Source organism: Silene latifolia, chromosome 2 (genome assembly GCF_048544455.1).
Source record: "Silene latifolia isolate original U9 population chromosome 2, ASM4854445v1, whole genome shotgun sequence".
In the NCBI taxonomy this organism is placed as follows: Eukaryota; Viridiplantae; Streptophyta; class Magnoliopsida; order Caryophyllales; family Caryophyllaceae; genus Silene; species Silene latifolia.
This window is the reverse complement of record NC_133527.1, coordinates 101,062,928-101,087,193: the sequence shown is the minus strand read 5'-3', so window position 1 is coordinate 101,087,193 and position 24,266 is coordinate 101,062,928. Positions and strand designations below refer to the sequence as shown.

At 43.2% G+C, this 24,266-nt stretch overlaps 1 protein-coding gene across 1 annotated transcript in view; it reads left to right on the top strand.

The window, feature by feature from the left end:
* The window catches only part of LOC141641138 (uncharacterized), a 46,864-nt gene extending 25,140 nt beyond the window's left edge, over positions 1-21,724 (top strand). The window contains exons 4-5 of the mRNA XM_074449812.1: positions 21,105-21,589; positions 21,709-21,724. Of these exons, the coding sequence (XP_074305913.1) occupies positions 21,105-21,589; positions 21,709-21,724 (501 nt within the window). The remainder of the gene's footprint in view (positions 1-21,104; positions 21,590-21,708) is intronic.
* Positions 21,725-24,266: the final 2,542 nt, after the last annotated feature.

The following is a 24,266-nucleotide window of genomic DNA, read 5'->3' as shown; positions in this document are numbered from 1 at the left end:
TATTAGTTGATTATGGATTCGATACATTATCTTTTTCATATACTATTTATAACTTCATCGTTTTATTTCATATTTTCTTTTTCATGTGGATTGTACTGACAACATTGAACGCCATAAAGTGAACTAAATTACATTATATTTGTTTTGGTCTGTAATCGCCTACATGAGCTGATAACTCTGGCTATTATATTGTGCAGTCGATTGATGGTGGGTTCAACGAGCCATAAGTCAAACGGTTGGCTGATCGATCACAGATACGAGTTATAACGATACCTCATAGGACACTTTTTGTGACAACGTAATGGAGTCCTAAATGTTTAAAAACATTCGGTGCCAGGTCGTGGATTGGACGTCCATTGTGTTCCTAGAGTCGATTCTTTTGACTATCGACTGTCTCTTGAGATTAAGGCAGTTTTTGGGCGACTTTGGTTTCTTTCTCATGGTCTGCCGTAACAGGAGGCTAAGCAGATTTTTTCTGGGTCATTTCATACTGTGCTTATATCTGCAGGATTCGAGTTGAAGAAAATATCCAACCTTTATCAGGTTTAGTTATTTCTCAGGGCCACTCGAGGAGTTGTAACTGAAATGCATGGCCATGCTCGAATGATGATTCGTTTATCAGTTAAGTTACTCTCTAGTCGGGAAAGCCACTCTTGATATTGATCACTTGTAAAATACGACCTTTGTGAATACGGATTTTGCAAATTGTTTTACATTGAGTGGGAGAAATTTTAGGATATGAGAATCGGTTATCGCACATACACTTGTGAGGACAAGTGGGAGTTTGTTGGAGCTTGTGTCCTCCACAAATTAGTGTGATAACATTTATAAATCTCTTATAGGTTCACAAGGGTATACTTCGTATTTTATCAGTTGATTAATGATTACTTAATAACGGTTGACTTGTTAGAAAGTTTGACGTTATTATCATACTGATGGCGGTGATCAACTGGTCCCTAAAAGTCACACCTAAAGGATGTGTTTGAGAGATGTGATTGTATGAAAATATAATCACATTGATGCCTGACTAAAAGGTTAGTCCAAGTATTTGACTAAACAGTTAGTCAATGTGATGATGAGACGATTATTTAATATAATTAAATAATATTAGCAGAGACGAATTAACTGTCAATTCGTAAATTGAATATAAACAGTTATATTTAATTAATGTATATAATGTTAGCTTAAACGAATTAAGATGTTAATTCGTGATTAAACGTAAACAGCTATATTTAATTAGCAAATTATAAATATGCAATATTTATAGTTAAAGTATATTTTATACGAGATTGTTATAATAAATGTTGTCAGGCCGGATTTAATAAATCGACTACAATCGGTTATGTATGGACTTATTAAAACGGGACAACATATATGATAATGAATAAAATGTACACATAATATACATTTTGATAACTACCCAAAAATAAGAAGATATTTCTCCTTATTTTTGGTTTGTAGTTTGACCGAAAAAAAAGAAGAGAAAATAAAATCTCCCCTAATTACTCCTCTTTCACGGTTTAAAGAGGGAGTATAGGTGAGATCATTTTCTCATTCTTTTGACCTAATTTTTCCTCTCATCAAAAATCACACAAAAAACCTAAATTAATTAGTAAATTTGGGGGTCGATTCTAGCAAGAACAAAAGGGCATTTCTCATATCATCTTGGGTGCAACGATTAGACGAATATCATTTTGATATTGTTCTTAGGTCGAATTTGCAAGGACCAAAGGTTGATTATTAATCCTCTACTATTTTGTTTATGTAATTTCATTTATGACTTGTATTTCATAATCATAATTTCGTTATAATCCTTAAAATTAAAAGGAAAGTATACCGATATTTCCTACAGAGGCGCGAGCCACGTCGCGGGTCTTCGAGTTGTCCTGTCACTTTCACACAAGCGCAATCATGATTTGTTCTATCCTAGGATTTGTAGTCACATATTTGGTACTTGACCATTCATGAATCCGGGAAATATTAGTATAGAAGGCTTTGAATGTTTTGTTTTTGGTGGTTTGACTCGCTTTGACTCGTTGTTGGAGTCGGGATTTGAATTTTTGAGTCGGTTTTTGGTCCGATGTCGTTTTTAACTCTAGTTAGTGTCATTGCGACCCCATCGTCGTGCATTAAACACTCCAGATACTTTTGAAAAGTTTTGAAATGTTTTATTTTCGAAATCATTTTAAGTTTTCCGACGTAAAGTTGTACACAAACTGTCGATCAAACGCCGCGATTCCAAAGCATGTTGTAGTCCGATAATCATCGGGTGTTTGTTGGAGTCTCGGCAGAGACATCGGGTATCTCTGAGCCCCCACTTTGACTGAGGCTTGGACAGGGCGAAAGTCAAAGTAGAGCCCCCAGGTCAATCGAAGATTATAACCTGGAGACCCAAGCGACGTCGAGGCGTCTCGAAAGGATTCAGGCCAAGGACCTGCCGTCGGGAAGGGCGACGCCAAGGCGACTCGAGGGTACGAGTGAAGGACCTGTCGTCGGGAATAGTTTAGAGTTTGTCGACTATCCGTGCGGGTCATTTAAAGTCTGTTAGACAACGTACAAAGGCTCGCCAGCCATAAGAAGGAGTCATACCTGAGGCATCTTCGGATACGTCCTTGCACGTTTGCTGATAAAGGCTCGCCAGCTGTGGTGCGTATGTGAGGAGGGCTCGTGATGCGTGTCATTTATATGATGTTTTACACCCTATTTTACACGCATTTCAGAGCTCAATTGAGTAGTTTATGCTACTATTTCCCTTGTTTCGTGTATTTCTTCCTTTTCTTGTGATTTTGTAGGAATATGAAGATTTCAGTGGAAAATAAGCCGAATCCGTCCCTAAGTACTTAGCATTGCATTTGACATGGAGTATTGACTCGAGGAATGAGCTTGGTGCGCGTTTCAAGGCCTAAAGATAGCAAAAGCAAGGGTGCGTATGAGTTTAACAAGCAAAGAAGCATTTCACGATATTGTAGCCTCGTTCATATGGCTATATCTCGAATTCTAGAGCAGATAATCGAGTTATTCTAATTGGAGGTGAAATCTTATCCTCTTAGCTTTCCAACGCCGCGTAGAACGCCTGATTTGACCAAGTAACGAAGAAATGGCAGCTATTTTAAGATCGGTGCGCGCTGCAGGAATCGTCAGAATGCAATTCTGTTCAGCACCTTTGGTCGATCGACTGGCCATAGTGGTCGATCGACCACTCCACGGGTCTGACGCAAAATAAAAGATTGAGAATTCCAAAGCCCATTGTGATTAGTTTTAGGAATAAAGGTTACGCAAGATTATTTCTATATAATGTATCCTTAGTTTTCAGAATAAGCATTCAGTTTTGATCATCGAGTTCCAAAAATACAATAGCTATTTCCGTAGTTTAGAATTCTCAAAAAGTTCGTACTTTGCTTTCGGATTCCTCTTGTTCCTTTGCTTCGGTAATTCTAATCTTTCAATTCCTGTATTGTTGTTTCGTCTCAGTAGTATTATTTCTTGCTAGATAGAATCCCAAAGCCCTAGTTACAGTTTATGCTAATTTATTCATCATTTATTTCAATTATGCAATTCTTTATGCCTATTATCAAATTAGTTCTTGTTATTTGCGTAAGTATGAGTAGCTAAACACCCCTTGCTAAGATGTAGGGGATCTATGGCGTAGATGGCATTAGAATAGGTGACCTCGCATTAGGGCTTGGTCGATCACCGGCTTAACGGTCGGTCGATCGAGCGGTTGGTCGATCGATCGGGATAGCTGGTCGATCGTGACTCGACTTCGTCGTCTGGTTTTGCTTTGTTTGTTTCGTTAAGTGCTTTATCTTTCAATGAGACCGAGAGGATATTTGATAGATGCTTAAACTTGACCATCCCGTAGATCGAGAGATAGGAATGGACAATAATTAACGAATTAAAAAGACTAAATTGCTAAGATCAAGAGATAACGTGATTTAGTTTGCATTAGGAATCATTAATCAAGAATGAGAGTTAGTATTAATGGGACTTAGGGATTAGTAGCATAGGCCGAGAGGTAGCTACTATTTAACATGGACCGAGAGGACTTGTTTTCCCCATCCTTCGCGACCGTATTTCGAGACTTACCTAGACTTATGTGCCATCGAAGCTGTAGTGAACCGACCGTCTTAGCATTTCTTTTATCATTGTTTACCGTCCTTATTTACTTTTACTTGTTTATTTAGTTTATGTTATTAGATTTAGTTATAATTTACATCAAAACCCCCACAACTGTTACTCTTAGACTAAAATTAGGAACAACTATTATCTCCCTACCTCCCTGCGGATCGACACTTACTACCGCTTGCTAGTTGTAGTTTGGTATTATAAATATTATTTTTGGTACTCACTTCGGCAGGTATCAAATTTTGGCGCCGTTGCCGGGGAGGCAGCGCTAGTTTTAGTTGTTTTTCATTTTAGTCTGTTTTTCGCCTCAAGGGAAGACTGAGTACCTTGAGGCAGTTCTTATCTTCCTCTTTAGCGTTGTTTATTTGCTGTACTTCAGGAGAGTCCACTCATGTTCCATTCTCAGGAGCAGCAGGTGCTGTTTTGCGGGAGATGCGGCGGAGTTGGACACACACCTAAGGCATGCAGGCACCCTAATGAGAAGATGTTTGCTTTTCATCAACTTCAGCTCGACAATTCTTATAATTGCGCTCCTACTTCACCGCATCAACCATATGTGCCTCCTTATGAAGCCTCACCACCATCCACTCCGTCACAGCAAGAGTTGAAAAACGAAGTTGCAGAGTTGACGAGTCTGGTGCAGCTGCTTATGGTGGACGTACAGAAAAGCAATGCGGCGAATCAGGCCTTAATCGCAAAGCTGATATCTCAAATTGCTACATTAGACAAGAATGAAGCTGAGATACCGAGTCAATTTCACTCTCTGAATCAGCGTATTGAGACCGTACATGCAATGACGCTGAGGAGCGGGTCTGCTCTCGATGGACCCGAGAAAGTTGCTGAAAAGGGGAAGAAGAAAAAGGGGGAGAAAAAGACGATCAGATAATCACGATCGATCGACCGACATACCGATCGATCGATCAGTCCGCGCAAAGACACAGTTTCTGTTCCTGTAGAGGTCAGTCGATCGACTGACATTCATTGTCGATCGACTGACATCGTTGCTGAAAGTAATCCAATTCGTCCTCCAATGCCAGATAACTTGAGGGATTTCTTGTTTCGGGATGAGACGACTCCGAAATTTTTGAGGCAAGACCCGAGTGCTGATGGGTCAGTTCCGGTTCCAAGGTATGACCCTACGACAGTTAATGGTTCATTCCTAAGATGGTCTGAAGAAGGGTCAAGTCACAACAAAGACAAAGTAGTGGATTTTCAGCCTAAGTCCACTGATGCCGGTATGAGAAACCTAGAGGAGAGGGCAAAGCTACTTCTGACAGCCCCTTATCCAGAAAGACTAGTGGCAACCAAAGATGAGGTAACATTCGATAAATTTAAAGATGTGGTGCGTAGTCTTAACGTGCAAATTCCTTTCTTAGAGCTAGTTAATCAAATACCTGCATATATGAAGTTTATGAGACAATTGCTAGCTAAGAAGAGGTCTTTGAATGTTGTGGAGTCAGTGCATTTAACTGAAGAGTCTAGTTCGTACTTAACTCACACTGCTACTCATAAACTGTCTGACCCAGGTAGTTTCTCTGTCCCCTGCAATATTGGTACCTTCTCAATCGAGAAGGCATTATGTGATTTAGGGGCTAGTGTCAGTGTTATGCCTTTGAGTTTGGCTAAGAAGTTGGGATTGACTAGATTTGCCATTACTGACATGACTGTGCAAATGGCTGACCGTTCTGCAGTTTGGCCAGTAGGGGTCTTAGAGAATGTGCCTGTTCAAATTGAAAAGTTCTTTTTTCCTGTTGACTTTGTTGTTTTGGATATTCCTGAAGATGTCAACACCCCAATTATTTTGGGAAGACCGTTTCTGCACACTGCTGGTGCAGTAATTGATGTAGGGGAAAGAACTTTGAGATTTAAGGTAGGGAAGCACTCTATTATGTTTACCCAGTCCCCTAGGAAGAAAGACCCCATGTGGCCCATGACCTGTAATATGATTTCTGAAAAGAAATCTTATTTTGTGCTTTCTGATATGCCTACTTCAGTACCTGTGCCTATTCCTGTTATGACACCTCCGCCCCAGATTGGGAGCAATATGGAGGACAATTCTCTTGTTTTGAATGTTGCAGGAACCGATTTGGGGAAGGAAGAACCGCTAATCGCTCCAGCTGTGAAGGTGCCCATTGTTCAGAGAGGCGGTCTAGGATGTCTTAGTTATGGCACGGACGAGGAGCCAGATGAGAAGCCCAAGAAGAAGGAGCCCAAGAAGAAGGAGCCAGTCAAAATTTCGAAGTCGGATCTCGAGTGTGAGGAGCTAAGAGATGATGGCCATCCTTGGGAAGATGCTAGGGATGATCCATTGAGTATTCCAGTCGGAGTAGAGTGTAACACCCCCATACTCCAAGTGCCTTACCAGGACCACTCAGGTATGAAGACATTACCATCTCGGTTACCCGAGGCAATGATAATCAAACAACAATAAAGAAACAATGCTTAATATAATAATTTAGTGAATAGTTACAATCCTCAAACCAAACCAAAAGTACGATACATTATTTCAAACCGATGTCTAATCGAAAAGTAAATAACCTAAAGGCTACAAATGGAAGACTCCTATCATCATGTCGTGGCATCCCGGCCTATCCCAGTACTCATCTCAATACCGCTCAATATCTCGCTCACCATCCCCGAATGGATCACCGCGGGTTTACAAAACAACACCGGGGTCAGTACTAATCACACAATCAATATAGATAACAATAATAAGATAAACAGACAATTTGAATCGTCACACACACACACACACCACCAACCAATTCCCATCATCTCAATACCGACCGTCCACTTTGGACCGCCCGATGGGGGACCGCAGCCTGTTCCCACCTAAGCCCCGCTCATCATACCGAGCGATAACCCTGTCCATTAATGTGCACATCCCCTTCCGTGGCGGGTTCCACGAAGGGCGAAACTAGGGCGTGAGGTAACTCCCGCAAGTGACCCCACTCAGCCGAGAACACATCTCGAGAACCATCAACAGCAATCACAACCACAAACACAGTATAATCATCATATCAAACAACCAAATACAGCCCATCACCAATATCCCATTATGGGACTAATACTGAGTAGGAAATCCTACCTGGAAAGCCCAACAGTCAGACGGTATCAACAGCTGAGTCAAAAAGCCTCTTCTACGAACCCTCCTCCTATCATATAACACATAGAGCCTACACATCACATACTACACACAAAACCCCCAATCTCTAAATTAGGGTTTAACCAAACTTAACAAAACACTATAAAAATTATATTAAAAGCTTACCCTCGACGCAAGGAACTCAACGATACGAATAACGACAAGAACCGACCGTCTGAACTCCGGGAATTGCTAAGAATGCGATTAGGAAAATGAACTGGTTGCTTTCTCTCTTAAACAGGGTTTTAGGTTTTGTAAAAGTGATTTAAAACAATGACGACTATGTTTAAATACCTTAATCGCATAATTAACAAAACCCGAGAAAACTCCCCGTAAAACCGGACACTCGATCGAGTACCCAAGGTACTCGATCGAGTACCCCCTTACTCGATCGAGTACCCCAGCTACTCGATCGAGTACCCAACAGGTCAGAAACTATTTTATTTCGCAACTTACCCTTACTCGACAGAGTAAGGGCTACTCGATAGAGTACCCCAAGACTTATAAATACGGAGTATTACAGTCTTCCCTCCTTAAAAGGAACTTCGTCCCCGAAGTTCAAACCACTACTAAACAAAGGTACTCCCATAAGCTTCCCGACTCGAAGGTCAAACAAACTTCAACGTAAAACATGATACTAACCCAACTCATCCCGACAAACATACCGACACAACATATAAAAGGGGTATAAAACTCTTAAAAACTACTCGCGATCATCTCCTACCCCCCTAAAAGAAACAAGGTTACGTCCCCGTAACCATACATACCTGATCAAAAAGGAAAGGGTAACGCTCTTTCATAGCTTCCTCTGGCTCCCATGTAGCTTCCTCGGTCTCATGGTTAGACCAAAGGATCTTAAGCAAAACTGTCTCACCACTCCTAGTCTTTCTAACCTTTCGGTCTAAAATCTGCTTAGGCACCTCAAGATATGATAAGGACTCATCTAGCTCTAAGCTCTCTGCCTCCAACACATGTGACGGGTCACTCACATACTTCCGCAGCTGCGATACATTAAACACATTATGCACTCTCTCTAACGCAGCTGGTAAAGCCAGATGATAAGCAACTTCCCCAACTCGCTCTAAGATCTCATAAGGCCCTATAAACTTCTGACTTAGCTTGCCTTTCTTCCCAAATCTCATAACCCCACGCATCGGAGACACTTTCAGAAGAACCTTGTCCCCAACTTGAAACTCTATGTCCCGACGATGTAGATCTACATAACTCTTTTGTCGATCCTGGGCTGCTCTCATCCGTTCCCTGATCATCTTAATCTGTTCCACCATCTCATGCACCATCTCTGGTCCTAAAACCCTTTGCCTCAAGACTTTGTCGTCCCAACAGTTTGGACTCCTACATCTCCTCCCATACAAAGCCTCAAACGGTGCCATACCAATACCGGTGTGATAGTTTGTTGTTGTAAGAAAACTCTATCAAGTCCAACCTCTGCTCCCAGCTACCACCAAAATCCATCACACAAGCTCGCAACATATCCTCAAGAGTCTTGATTGTTCTCTCAGTCTGCCCGTCTGTCGCAGGATGAAATGATGTACTCATCTTCAAAGTTGTTCCCAACGATTCCTGCAACTCCTTCCAAAACCTTGATATAAACCTCGCATCTCTGTCAGACACTATGTCCTTAGGGACTCCATGTAACTTAAGCACGTTCTTTCGATAGGCCATAGCCAATTGTGCCTTAGTCCATGTATCTTTCATTGGAACAAAGTGAGCTGACTTGGTCAGACGATCCACTATCACCCAAATCATGTTGTTACCTTGTTGACTCTTAGGCAAACCCACAATGAAATCCATGGAAATGGATTCCCACTTCCACTCAGGCACCTCTAAAGACTGAATCTTACCTTGTGGTCTTCTCTGTTCCCCTTTAACTCTCTGGCATGTCAAACAACGGGACACAAACTCATTTGTCTCTTTCTTCATCCCGTGCCACCAAAACGTTTTCTTCAAATCCTTGTATAGCTTGTCTCCACCTGGATGAACTGAATATGGTGTGCAATGCGCCTCTGTCATGATCGTCTTTTTCAACTACTCATCATTAGGAACACACCACCTACCATCAAACCTCAAACTACCATCTGTATGAATAGAAAACCGGGACACTGTCCCTTTCTCTACTCCAGCTCTCCACTCCACTATCTTAGGATCCAAAGCCTGCTTACCACGAATATCATCATAAAACTCAAGATGTACTGTCATATCACCCATGGCATCTCCTTTCTGCATCATATGAATCCCAAAACTCGCTACCTCATCCCTTAGCCTCATCAAAGATAGAGCTGTACACAAGGAATGTACACTCTTCCTACTCAAAGCATCAGCAACAACATTGGCCTTCCCTTCATGGTAGATGATTTCCATGTCGTAATCGCCAATCAACTCCATCCACCTCCTCTGTCTCATGTTCAATTCCTTCTGCGTGAAGATGTACTTAAGACTCTTGTGATCAGAAAATACCTTAAAGATTGCTCCATAAAGGTAATGTCTCCAAATCTTGAGAGCAAACACCACTGCACCCAACTCCAGATCATGAGTAGGGTAGTTCTCCTCATAAGGTTTCAACTGCCTAGAAGCATAGGCAATCACTTTACCATTCTGCATTAACACACATCCCAGCCCATTCTTCGAGGCATCTGTATAAACCTCAAAATTCTCGCTCCCTTCAGGCAATGCTAGGACAGGAGCTGTGGTCAAACGCTCCTTTAATGTTTGGAACGCCGTCTCACAACTCTCATCCCAACGAAACCTGTTCTCTTTCCTCATCAACGCTGTCATCGGTCTAGCTATCTTGGAGAAATCTTTCACGAACCGTCTGTAGTATCCAGCTAAACCCAAGAAACTTCTAACCTCAAGAACATTCTTTGGTGCTTCCCACTTTGTCATCCGCTTCAATCTTCGCCGGATCCACAACTACCCCATCTTTAGAGATTACATGCCCCAGAAAAGCAACTTTCTCTAACCAGAACTCACACTTGGACAGCTTAGCATACAACTCATGATCCCTCAAAGTCTGCAACACGATCCTCAGATGCTCCTCATGCTCCTCCTTAGTCTTAGAGTAGACTAAGATATCATCGATAAACACCACTACAAACTGGTCCAAGAACTGTCTGAAGATTCTATTCATCAAATCCATAAACACTGTCGGCGCATTAGACAACCCAAACGGCATCACCACATACTCATAATGGCCATACCTTGACGTGAAAGCTGTCTTTGGTATATCCACCTCTCTAATCTTCACCTGATGGTACCCCAACCTCAAATCAATCTTAGAAAAGACTGTTGCACCGCTCAACTGATCAAACAGGTCATCTATCCTTGGCAAAGGATACTTGTTCTTTATCGTCACACGGTTCAGCTCCCTGTAATCTATGCACAGCCTCAAACTCCCATCTTTCTTCTTCACGAAAAGAACTGGTGCTCCCAAGGCGATACACTTGGTCTAATGTATCCCTTCTCTATCAAATCATCCAACCGCTTCCTAAGTTCCTCCATCTCCTTAGGACCCATACGGCACGGTGCCTTAGAGATTGGCCCCGTCCCTGGCTTCAACTCTACGGTGAAATCTATCTCCCTCTTCGGTGGCAACCCCGGAATCTCCTCGGGAAAAACATCCGCAAACTCCCCACCACCGGTATCTCATCAATCGCCGGCTCTCTATCCGGTCATCTCTCACATGGCACAAGATCGAGGACATCCCTTCCTCGATAAGACTTCAAGGTAATAATTGCAATCAACTTAACTTTGGGTTTGACGAGAAACCCACGATAAGACACACTAACACCCTTTGGACCTCTTAAGGACACTTTCTTTTGATGACAGTCTATCTTAGCTTTATACTTTCCTAACCAATCCATCCCCACTATCATCTCAAAACCATTAAAAGGAAACTCTAGCAAGTCTACAGGGAAATCAACTTGCCCAACTATCAAAGATACATCTCTAAACAATCTCCCACACGATACAGACTCACCCGAAGGTATGAAAACTTGCTCACTAACAGACTCATATACTCTCAAACCCAACTGTTTTACATGACTCAAGACACAAACGACCGAGAAGCCCCGAATCAAACAAAACAAAGGTAGGAACACCATTAACAAGGAATGTACCGGTGATAACGTGCGCATCTTCCTCAGCTGCCTTCTTTTCCATCATGAATAACTTGCCACTGGTCTTCTGTCCACCTCCCTGGACGGTACTGGCTGATGCGGTCGACTTAGCACCCGACCCTTGATTGTTGTTGTTGTTCGTTGGTGTTTTTCGATAAGAATTACCTCCGTTGCGGTTGCCTCCACTGTAACTCGACTTCCCCGGTTTGGCCATGATCCACCCGGTCTCGTTGCTCGCGAAGCTCTGTGCGGGTCTCTCGAAAGATCCGGTGCACTCGTGCACTCATGTCTCTTGTGGCCTACACCACCACAACCAAAGCAGATCACTCCCCAACTATTACTCACACTTCCACGGCCACGCCCAAAGGAAGTCCCAAAGACTAAACCCGGACCCGAAGAAAATCCTTTAGATCGATTGTGGTTGCCTTTCTTGTGATTCGATTGGCCACCACCCTCGCTCTCGAACTTCCTCTTCTCACCACCCGACCTCTCCGAGCCATCTCCACCAACCTCTCGGCTCTCCCAGCCCTCTCATAAGCTTCCTTAACATCGGTAAGGATCCCCACGGGTAACTTATCCATAATCTTGGTGGTCAACCCCCTCTCGAACCTCAATGCCAAATTCTCCTCACTCAAACCCATGTCAAAGATACCTAGACTTCTCGTTGAACGACTGTAGTACTCACCCACAGACATCTCGAGTCATCTTAAAACCATCAAACTCCTCTCTCATCTTACTCCTCACATGCTCCGGTACAAACTCCTTCCTCACAGCCTTACGAAACTCCTCCCAAGGTATAGCAGGTAAGCCTTGGCTTGCATATATCTCCCTAGCACTCACTTTCACCGAATCCCACCACTTGCCTGCCGCCTCCCTCGATAGAACGCACTGTTCCACTCTCATCTCATCGGGACAATGAACCAAGTCTAAGATGTTCTCCATCTCTCTCAGCCAACTATCAAGCGATTAGGTTCCCCAACCCCTTGTATTCCTTCGGGTTAAACCTCGCAATGTAAAGGCTGATTTTTGATTGATCAACCTCCTTCTCCTTATCCTTATTCTTGTCCTCATTCACTTTCTTTAGGGTCTCAGTAAGAGCATCCTGGTGCTCTAACATCTTAACGATGTCATCCACGGTCATAAGCTCAACTCTCGCGTACAAAGCAGTTCTCTTGGGCGGCATCTTGAAAATATACATATATAAGAAAAGGGGTAGATATGAACATACGTACTAAACTTCAAAACACGAAGACGCGACCCCTTTAACCTACTCGATCGAGTTCCCAAACCCACTCGATCGAGTAACGGGCTACTCGATCGAGTGCCCCACGTACTCGATCGAGTACCCAAACTTCGAGACCCAAAACAGACCTTCGATTTCTTATCTACTCGATCGAGTATCTAGGCTACTCGATCGAGTGACCCCTACTCGATCGAGTACCCCTAGTTACTCGATCGAGTGCCCCAAACACGATTCTCGGACTCAAAATCGCAAAAACCCACCCGATCGAGTCGGTCCCACTCGATCGAGTAACACTAATTCGTAAGAGCTACCCGCATGTTACGTCATATGCTAACATGTTAAACTTTATAAATCACATATTATATCATAACAATCGTGCTACACATCTTTTCTATATCTACGAGATCATTTCATCATGCTATTAATTGCCACGTTGTAAAACATTCAACATGTTATCATTTCATCAACAATTTCTATATATCATCACTTTTCTTTCACCTTCTCAACTTCCAACTTCGAACATCCAACAATCAACACATTCCATCACATTTGTAAACAAGTTAACCAAACACACATACAACTCGACAAACACTTCCCCCATGTGACCGGTTCAAAGTTGTAGGGCGACCCCTGCGACTTTAGGACGTCTCCCAAGCCTTTGCACTAGCTCCTACAACTTTTACCCCGGGTTCATTTTAATTGACTCCCTATGTTCATTAAGTTCATTGGTTACAGGTTTCAGGATCGTCGCTCTGATACCATTTGTAACACCCCCATACTCCAAGTGCCTTACCAGGACCACTCAGGTATGAAGACATTACCATCTCGGTTACCCGAGGCAATGATAATCAAACAACAATAAAGAAACAATGCTTAATATAATAATTTAGTGAATAGTTACAATCCTCAAAGCAAACCAAAAGTACGATACATTATTTCAAACGACTGTCTAATCGAAAAGTAAATAAACTAAAGGCTACAAAGCGGAAGACTCCTATCATCATGTCGTGGCATCCCGGCCTATCCCAAAGACTCATCTCAATACTCGCTCAATATCGCTCACCATCCCCGAATGGATCACCGCAGTTTACAAAACAACACCGGGTCGATTACTAATCACACAATCAATATAGATAACAATAATAAGATAAAAGACAAATGAACCGAATCACACACACACACACACACCACCACCAACCAATTCCCATCATCTCAATACCGACCGTCCTTTGGACAGCCCCGCGATGGGGGACCGCAGCCGTTCCCACCTAATCCCCGCTCATCATACCGAGCGATAACCCTGTCCATTAATGTGCACATCCCCTTCCGTGGCGGGTTCCACGAAGGGCGAAACTAGGGCGTGAGGTCACTCCCGCAAGTGACCCCACTCAGCCGAGAACGCATCTCGAGAACCATCAACAGCAATCACAACCACAAACACAGTATAATCATCATATCAAACAACCAAATACAGCCCATCACCAATATCCTATTATGGGACTAATACTGAGTAGAAAATCCTACCTGGAAAGCGCAATGATCGACGGTATCTTGGTGAGTCAAAAAGCCTCTTCTACGAACCCTCCTCCTATCATATAACACATAGAGGCTACACATCACATACTACACACAAAACCCCCAATCTCTAAATTAGGGTTTAACCAAACTTAACAAAACACTATAAAAATTATATTAAAAGCTTACCCTCGACGCAAGGAACTCAACGATACGAATAACGACAAGAACCGACCGTCTGAACTCCGGGAATTGCTAAGAATGCGATTAGGAAAATGAACTGGTTGCTTTCTCTCTTAAACAGGGTTTTAGGTTTTGTAAAAGTGATTTAAAACAATGACGACTATGTTTAAATACCTTAATCGCATAATTAACAAAACCAGAGAAAACTCCCCGTAAAACCGGACACTCGATCGAGTACCCAAGGTACTCGATCGAGTACCCCTTACTCGATCGAGTACCCCTTACTCGATCGAGTACCCAACAGGTCAGAAACTATTTTATTTCACAACTTACCCTTACTCGACAGAGTAAGGGCTACTCGATAGAGTCCCCCAAGACTTATAAATACGGAGTATTACATAGAGTGGAGTCTAGCTTCTGAGACGAGCACTGCGGAAGCTACTTCATGTAGGCAGAAGCCTTGGTCGGAGATTTTCCGTAGTTTCCGTTGATCTATTTTATTGCTTTTAGACTATTTATCGTTTTTCGTGTGCGCGAGACTTCGCTCTTTAATTTGGTTTGCTTAGGATTTAAAGACCCTTAGACTGTTACTTTGGGTTTTGCGCAATTTTGGGCGCATTATTATGTGTGTATGCAGGTTTATAGACCATATTAGCTCAAGTTATTGAGCGAATTCGAAGAAATCAGAAAGTTACAACAGGTTTTCCGGTCGATCGACTGCCTCTTATGGTCGATCGACTGGGCTGCGAATTCCAGAAGCTCCTGTTGCTGTTCACCTTGGTCGATCGATTGCGTGATGTAGTCGATCGACCGGCCAGAGCTGCTGTACCTGTTTTCGATCATTCCCCTGTTGTGTTTGGTCGATTTGCGGAGTCAAGGGAGTATTCCCTGCACTTTATTCTCCGCTTAATTTCTGATTTCTTCTGTTTTCTTACTCTTGCACATAATTGCCGCTTCAACATTGCTTTCTCGAAATTATGCGCGGTCTTTTGTTGTCTTTTCAGGTAATTATTGGTAGCACTGCTGGCTACAGAAACCTCCTAGCTCACGCTGGTTTGGGGAGGTTTCCTTTTGCTGCGCTTAAAGTCTTGTGAGTTTCCGAGTCCTTCTTTATGTCAATTTTATTTAATTTTACGCAAATTCCCGTTTTCCTTTTATTTCATTACATGATTTCGCACAATGGGGACATTGTGTGATTTGGTTTGGGGAAGGGTTTTGCGTTGCATTTCATTTGCTTGCATTCACGTTTTCATTTTATTTTGCATTGTTTATTTCATTTTCCCTTATATATACAAAAATCCAAAAAATTGATAAATTTCAAAAAATTTCAATAAAATGCACGTTTATTTTAGCATATAGGTCGAGTCGGAACGGTAGTATTTCAAAGATGATATTGCATTTTTCACCTGTTTTGCCTAAGCCTTGCTAATTAACATGTTATTAATAGAATCATATGCATAGTCTACGAGTTTTCGTTAAATTTCTTGCTGAACTTGAGACTTGACTTTGATTTTTGGCAAACTACATCATATTCTGAGATTTAGAGCCTTATAACTGGTGACATTCATGACCAGTTTATCTAGGAATGTGAGTAGTACTCCTTATGAGACATGTTACATAAATGTGCATAAATATGAACTTAATCTGCTTAATACCTGTATGCATTCGGTTTATGGTTTGTTGACACATGTGGTAGAGGTTTCCCTTTATTCATTTTACCCATGAGCCCCTCAAAGCCAAATTGCCTTTTTATCCCATAAACTACATCCTATATTCAGCCTGCCTTTGTCAAGCTAGTAGTATTAGTTTTTGGGAATGTGTTTATTGCGGTTTGGTTATTATGCTCTTATTGAGATGATGTTGGATGAAAGAATGAAGGAGGAAAAAGAATTGGAAAAGTTGAAGGAAAAACAGAATACGAAAAGAGAAAAAAAAAATTCGAAGAAAAGAGGTCAGTCGATCGACTGAACCAAGTGGTCGATCGACTGGAGCCCGAGAAAGAGAATTCGAAAATCACATGGTTGGAGTTCTTATTATGATTTGGTGATTTCCACTCCCATTTTATCATTTATATTCTTTGGGGAGTCAATTTTATGGAGGTTGTGAGCTTTGTGCCTCGAATTGGCACCGTGTTGTAGAATTTACATTGAGTTTGAAGTTGGGATTCGCTTATAGTTTGGATTGAAGTTACTAGCTTGGCTTATTACTCCTCATATCCAAATTCATTTTTGCCTCTTCTTACCCGTAGCCTCACATATCCATATTTACCTCGGCATGTGTCATGGTCATTTGTTTGGTTGGAATGCATATGTACGGTTGTAGAGATTATTTTCATATTAGACTGCAGGCATGTTCTTATAGGTCGTAGTTAGGTGAGAGTCATTACAATATTACTTCTTTCTATCTTTTACATATACTCACCCGTATTCATTGTGTGATTTGAGCGACCCGTGAGAGTCCATAATGATAAGTCTTTATAGTTGACGGTTCAGCAGTTTTTAACGACTTTCTAACTCGTTTGCATGATTCACATTGCTAATTGATTGTTAGTTATTGCATTAAATTGGTTTGGGCTTTACATGTTGCATTTCGCTCTGAGATTGAACTCGTTCCATTAGGTTTTAGGATCGAGTCTAGTTCTTGCTTGGGGACAAGCAAGGGTTTGGTTTGGGGAAGTTTGATGCGTGTCATTTATATGATGTTTTACACCATATTTTACACGCATTTCAGAGCTCAATTGAGTAGTTTATGCTACTATTTCCCTTGTTTCGTGTATTTCTTCCTTTTCTTGTGATTTTGTAGGAATATGAAGATTTAGTGGAAAATAAGCCGAATCCGTCCCTAAGTACTTAGCATTGCATTTGACATGGAGTATTGACTCGAGGAATTAGCTTGGTGCGCGTTTCAAGGCCTAAAGATAGCAAAAGCAAGGGTGCGTATGAGTTTAACAAGCAAAGAAGCATTTCACGATATTGCAGCCTCGTTCAGATGTCCATATCTCGAGTTTTAGAGCAGATAATCGAGGGATTCCAATTGAAGGAGAAAGCTTATCCTCTTAGCTTTCCAACGCCGTGTAGAACGCCTGATTTGACCAAGTAACGAAGAAATGGCAGCTATTTTAAGATCGGTGCGCGCTGCAGGAATCGTCAGAATGCAATTCTGTTCAGCACCTTTGGTCGATCGACTGGCCATAGTGGTCGATCGACCACTCCACGGGTCTGACGCAAAATAAAAGATTGAGAATTCCAAAGCCCATTATGATTAGGTTTAGGAATAAAGGTTACGCAGGATTATTTCTATATAATGTATCCTTAGTTTTCAGAATAAGCATTCAGTTTTGATCATCGAGTTCCAAAAATACAATAGCTATTTCCGTAGTTTAGAATTCTCAATAAAGTTCGTACTTTGCTTTCGGATTCCTCTTGTTCCTTTGCTTCGGTAATTCTAATCTTTCAATTCCTGTATTGTTGTTTCGTCTCAGTAGTATTATTTCTTGCTAGATAGAATCCCAAAGCCCTACTTACAGTTTATGCTAATTTATTCATAATTTATTTCAATTATGCAATTCTTTATGCCTATTATCAAATTAGTTCTTGTTATTTGCGTAAGTATGAGTAGCTAAACACCCCTTGCTAAGATGTAGGGGATCTATGGCGTAGATGGCATTAGAATAGGTGACCTCGCATTAGGGCTTGGTCGATCGACTGGCTTAACCAGTCGGTCGACTGAGCCGGTTGGTCGATCGACTGGGATAGCTGGTCGATCGACTGACTTCGCGTCTGGTTTTGCTTTGTTTGTTTCGTTAAGTGCTTTATCTTTCAATGAGACCGAGAGGAGATTTGATAGATGCTTAAACTTGACCATCCCGTAGATCGAGAGATAGGAATGGACAATAATTAACGAATTAAAACGACTAAATTGCTAAGATCAAGAGATAACGTGATTTAGTTTGCATTAGGAATCATTAATCAAGAATGAGAGTTAGTATTAATGGGACTTAGGGATTAGTAGCATAGGCCGAGAGGTAGCTACTATTTAACATGGACCGAGAGTACTTGTTTTCCCCATCCTTCGCGACCGTATTTCGAGACTTACCTAGACTTATGTGCCATCGAAGCTGTAGTGAACCGACCGTCTTAGCATTTCTTTTATCATTGTTTACCGTCCTTATTTACTTTTACTTGTTTATTTAGTTTATGTTATTAGATTTAGTTATAATTTACATCAAAACCCCCACAACTGTTACTCTTAGACTAAAATTAGGAACAACTATTATCTCCCTACCTCCCTGCGGATCGACCCTTACTACCGCTTGCTAGTTGTAGTTTGGTATTATAAATATTATTTTTGGTACTCCCTTCAACAGGTATCAGCTCGCCAGCTGCGATGCATAGTAAGGCTCGCCAGCCATGGTGCGTACCTGAGGAGGGCTCGCTAGCCGCGATGCGTATTAAGGCTCGCCAACCATGGTGCGTACCTGAGGAGGGCTCGCCAGCCACGATGCGTAGTAAGGCTCGCCATCCATGGTGCGTATATGAGAAGGGCTCGCCAGCCGCGATGCGTAGTAAGGCTCGCCAGCCATGGTGCGTACGTGAGGAGGGCTCGCTAACCGCGATGTGTAATAAGGCTCGCCAGCCATGGTGCATACATGAGGAGGGCTCGCCAGCCGCAATGCGTAAAAAGGCTCACCAGCTATGGTGCGTACATGAGGAGGGCTCGCCAGCCACGATGCGTAATAAGGCTCGCCGGCCATGGAGGGTCGGTTAATTGATCGTGAGAATAGCCGCGTCGGATGGGCTTGTTTTGAAAGTAGCGGACTCATGATGCCGCCGTGAAAATAGTGAATTTTGAATTCCCACTATCACTCTTTTTGAAATAAGCGGGTTCCGCGAGGAAGCCCCCTGTTGACATTTGAAGGAATAGTGAATTTGGAATCTTCATTATTCGTTTTTTAATTTGAAGTGGCGGTTTTAATCGCCGTTTGTTTGAATTTTTTTGAAGGAAATAGCAAGTTTTAAATTTCGCTATTACAACTGAGGTGACGGTTTATGTGCCGCCGTTGACATGTGAAGGAAATAGTGAATTTGGAATCTTCACTATTATTTTGAAGTGACGGTTTATGTTGCCACCATTGACATGTGAAGGAAATAGTGAATTTGGAATCTTCACTATTATTTTGAAGTGACGGTTTATGTTGCCGCCGTTGACATGTGTAGTGAAAATAGTGGAATTTAATTTCCAACTATTATTTTGAAAATGATGGTTTTAATTGCCGTCGTTTGAATTTTGAAGAAATAGCGAATTTTGAATCTTCACTATTATTCTTGAAATTGAAAATTGAAGAAATAGCGAATTTTGAATTTTCCACTATTATTTTGTTTTTGAAATTGACGGTTTAATCGCCGTCATTGTAATTTGAAGAAATAGTGAATTTTTGAATTTTTCACTATTATTTTGTTTTTGAAATTGACGGTTTTAATCGCCGTCATTGTAATTTGAAGAAACAGTGAATTTTTGAATTTTTCACTATTATTTTGTTTTTGAAGGGAAAATTCGTCGTTTGTTTGAAATTTTTAAAGGAAAATAGTGAATTTTGATTTCACTATTTGTTTTTGTATTAGAAAAATGACGGTCCTTAATATCGTCATTGAAAACCTGAAGTTTATTACGGAAAATTGGGCCAAAGCCAAAAATTTCGCTGAAAGAGCAGGGAACACCTGGTTGAGGCGCGAGCTACCTGGCGAACCAAGGGAGCTTCCCTATTTTTGTGTAAAAGACGCGAGGTTGGTCCGCATATCATCCTCACTTCTTCTTCAACCCTCGACCCAAATAAACCACAAAAATCGCCATTGTCGGACCTTTGCTTGCTTTCATTCGTGCCATTGTCAACACTGTCATCTCAAGGTATGTATTCCCTCTTGAATCCATTTGAGTTTGTTGGTCCTTTAGCTAAATTGAATTAGGGCGAAAATTTTACCCTAGAAAATCGATTTGGGTGTTTTTGATTGAGCCCATTTCGAGTGAAATTGATGATTGCATTAGATTAGAAACCTGTTTAGGAGTATAGGGGTGCTTTTAGTTTGCATTTTGGTCCCCGTTCCCGCTCCTTATGTTCGAAAAACGTGAGTAAGGTTGAGAAACCGTCTCATCTCATAATGCCAAGTTTATTTGCTTGGGTAGTGGGTCCCACTAGGTTGTATTGTAGTCGGGAAAGACCGTATTTGCCATTATGGACCTATGTTGGGTATTGTGGGCGAAATTGGAATTTTTGCCTTTTGTGACGGTCTTATGTCTGACAAAATAAGCGCCTGTTTAGGCTTGAATTGAGTCAGTTTGCCTTGAAATGGACCTTATTGGTAGTTTAGGTTGCCTTGAGGCGCGATAAAATAACGTTTGCCTCATTGCGGTCGTTTTTGAATTTTTGACCGGTTTGTGCTCAAATTGGCGTATAAATTGCCCTTTTGAGCCGTAGAAAAATTCCCCACTGCATTGGAAATGTATTTTGGTTTGTCGGCGGACCTTGTGTGGGTCTTGGGGTGCCTTTTTTTTTGTGGTTGTTTTGACTCGTCTTTTGCTTGAAAAGAAGGGCGAGTCGTGTTTTTGTGCGTTTTTCTTGTGAATTGTTTTTTCGTTTGGTTGGATTTGGGCGGGATTGCCCTTGTTCTGCTTTGCAGGTTTTTTTTTGGATTTGTCCAAATTACGCCGTCGTAATGCCGAAATTTCGGCTGACGTTTTGTTTGCAGTAGAGTGCTCGGGACAGGCTGGGTCCCTTGCTGCGACCTTTGAGGAGCTGTTTGGGACGGGCCCGGTTAGCACTCTGGTTAGTGCACTCGCCGCGGTAGTGGAGGACCCTTCCGAGGAGGAGGGGGCCCCCGAGGAGACTGGTGGGGCCAAGAGGGCCATTGAGGAGCGTAAGGAGCACGTTGTTGGGGCTACTAGTGTTGAGAGAGCTCAAACTGGGTCTGAGGCTGGTACCTCTGGGAGGAGGGTTTCTACGAGGAGACGTACTCCTCGGCCGACCAGACGGACATTACAGAACGTCGTTAGGGTCGTTGAGAGGCCTTTCATCCGTCATATTGAGTCTCGTGGTCAGAAGAGACGGAGGGCGGAGACAGTTGAGGACGACGCTGACGTCGCGAGTTGGGACGCTAGACAGGCTACAGTCCCGCGGGGGCTGAACCTGCGGGCGGCGCCTGCTTGGGCAGAGAGTTTTGACGGTAGCAAGTTTTTGCTTCGTTTGGACAGGCACATCTCTTACCGTGCTCACGAGGGCTTGGTGAGTCGTGTCCCTTAATTAAACTTTCGTCACTTTTGAAGTGTAGGACCTGAATAGACGTTCTGACGTTGTTTGTTTTTGATTTCAGGAGATCGGCACCATGAGGATTTTCTCGGGCTTTACTACCTGCCTGGGCTTTTACGACGTTCTCCGAGCCGGGACGAGGGCGTTGATAAAGAGGTCGGCTTTTGGGCCGTTGGTGGCCGCTTGGCGGGACATTCACAGGTCTTCGATTAGGTCGAACCTGTGTCTGATCCGTGCCATGTTGGATCGGTACTGGGACACGACGTCGTCGTTCCACATGGAGTTCGGGGAGGTCGGCGTGACCTTAGAGGATTTTGCCATGATATCTGGCCTCCCTTGTGGCGAGACACCTGTCGAGATCACAGAGACACCGGACAAGGTGTCTTCTCGTGCGGTTACTCATCTGATTGGTACTGTTTTGCCTGAGCCTTCCGACATTAATCCGTACCTGATCGCGAGTTCGTATGTGAGAGACCACTTTAGAGGGAGAGTGGTGGGTGCTGCTCCTGCGCCGTTGGCGAGTCCGGAGTCTGAGGCTAGAGGTGACGCGCAGGAGGCGCGGTTGTGGCTATGGTACTTCTTGGGTGACAAGTACTTTGGCGACAAGGGTGAGCACTTGTCGACCAAGGTACTTCCTCTCCTTACTGACCTTGACACTTTGGGTCAGTTTGACTGGGTTACACCGGCTTTGGCGAGTTTTACCCAGTATATGCACGCAGCGGTGCGTCCGGAGGCATTGGGGGATGGTAGTGCCCCTACTTTGGTTGGTCCCGGCCTCATCTTTGAGGTACGAGCGTTTTTGTAGTTTTGAGTTTGATTTTGATTTTGATTTTGATTTTGGCAATCCTTTGGAAAGACTGGCTGATTTGTGTTTGCTGTGTTTGGCTACAGGCTTGGTTGTATGCTTACTTCGTCCCTCTGCGTCCGGGGACTACAGGCGGTGTCCCTTTGACCTACCCCGCTGTGAGGGGTTGGACGGTGGCTCGGAAGAAGTCGACTAAGTCGACTTACGAGGACTGCAGGCGTCGTGTGAACTCCCTTCGAGTTGCTGACGTAAGTTACTGTTCCTTACTCCTTCTTTAAAGAAGTAGATAGAGATAGGATGACTAGGTAGCTTAGGAAGCCCCCAGTCGGTTGAGTAGCTTTGTTCTGAATGCAGTTTGTAGGGCGGCCTTGGGAGCACTACACGAAGGTGCCGGCCGCTGTCAGGGAGCGTCTGCGGCCTCGCAGCTCCCAGCGCTTGTACTTGGAGACGGCGATCGAGCCGGTTTAGTACCTGGGCGAGCGTCTAGCTCGTCAGTGCTTTACTGAGACTTTCGTGGTACCGTTCGACCCGCCTAGGGTGTTGTTCCAGGAGTTGACCCCCGACGAGGTTGAGGATCACCTTCACGGTCAGGGTGGTGAGGAGTTGTTGCTACGAGACGTTGACTACGACACCTTCCGGTTGTCGAGGTTTGCCTGGTACCCGACCGAGGTATGTTTTCCTCTGTTCTTTTGTTCACATTGTCTCCTTTGATAGGAGGGCTTGTTACCTTTAATGCGGACCCGAATTACAGGGGGTCGATGCGTTGATGAGGACTCAGCCCCCAATTTTCCCGGCGGAGACCACCTTTCAGAGGCCGGGTGGTGAAGAGCTACAGTTGCGCCTGCCAGAGCCTACGGTCGCTGAGGTGACCGACGTGGGCATGGAGTGGATGTCGAGCGTTCTGAGGGTGAGTTCCTGACTTGAACATTTTTCCTCATTTGTGTTTTGCCTTACATTGTATTGAAGGACATTTTTGAATGTAGGTGACGACCGTTAGTCATCAGGCTTTGTGGCGGATGGCTAACCGCTAGAGGGCGCTTGCTGGTGACGTGGCTGCGAAGGAGGCTCGGCTTTCTCAGGTATTGTTTTTATGTACTGTTTTTGTGTATTTTGTGTTGCATTTCACGTTTTAGATCTTGACGACCTGTATTGCGTTTTGCAGGGTACTGTGGATCCGGCGGAGCTTGCTCGGGTCCGTGCTGAGTTAGATCGAGGCCCAGGGGTTGGGGATCACCCGTCCAGACTAGGATTTGAGGCATCGTGAGGACGAGTTACGGAGTCGAGACGCGGAGATTGCCTCTCTTAGTGCTCAGTTGGTTGCAGCGGAGGAGCTTCATGTCGAGATGGAGCGTGAGACGCTGGAGAGTTCCCCGGAGAGGGAGTCTGAGCAGGTGGTAGCGTCTGCGTTGGCGGCGACTTCTCGTGAGACCGGGACTGGTCCGACGGGAGGCGCTGAGTAGTTGTAGTAGTTTGTCTGTGTCTTGGACTCTTGCTTGTACATATTTACATTTTGCGTGAGGCGGTTTGTATATATGTGTTTTTGGATTGTGGCTCATTTTGTGATTTTTAGCTTTTTTGTGTTGTGTTTCGGAGGAGCGCTGTCGGCTGTCAATTCTCCTTTTCCTTTGCACCAGTTCCAGCATCGTTAGTGTAGAAAACGGGCAACAGGTAGCACGTATGCATAAACGTAAACACGTAAAAGCATTTGATTGAAAACAAAATTAACCAAGATGACTTGAAGTTAAAATTGAATTTTGAAAATTGAAATGAATTTTGAAAATTTTTGCGACAAGTTGTCACGTTTGGACTCTCAAAAG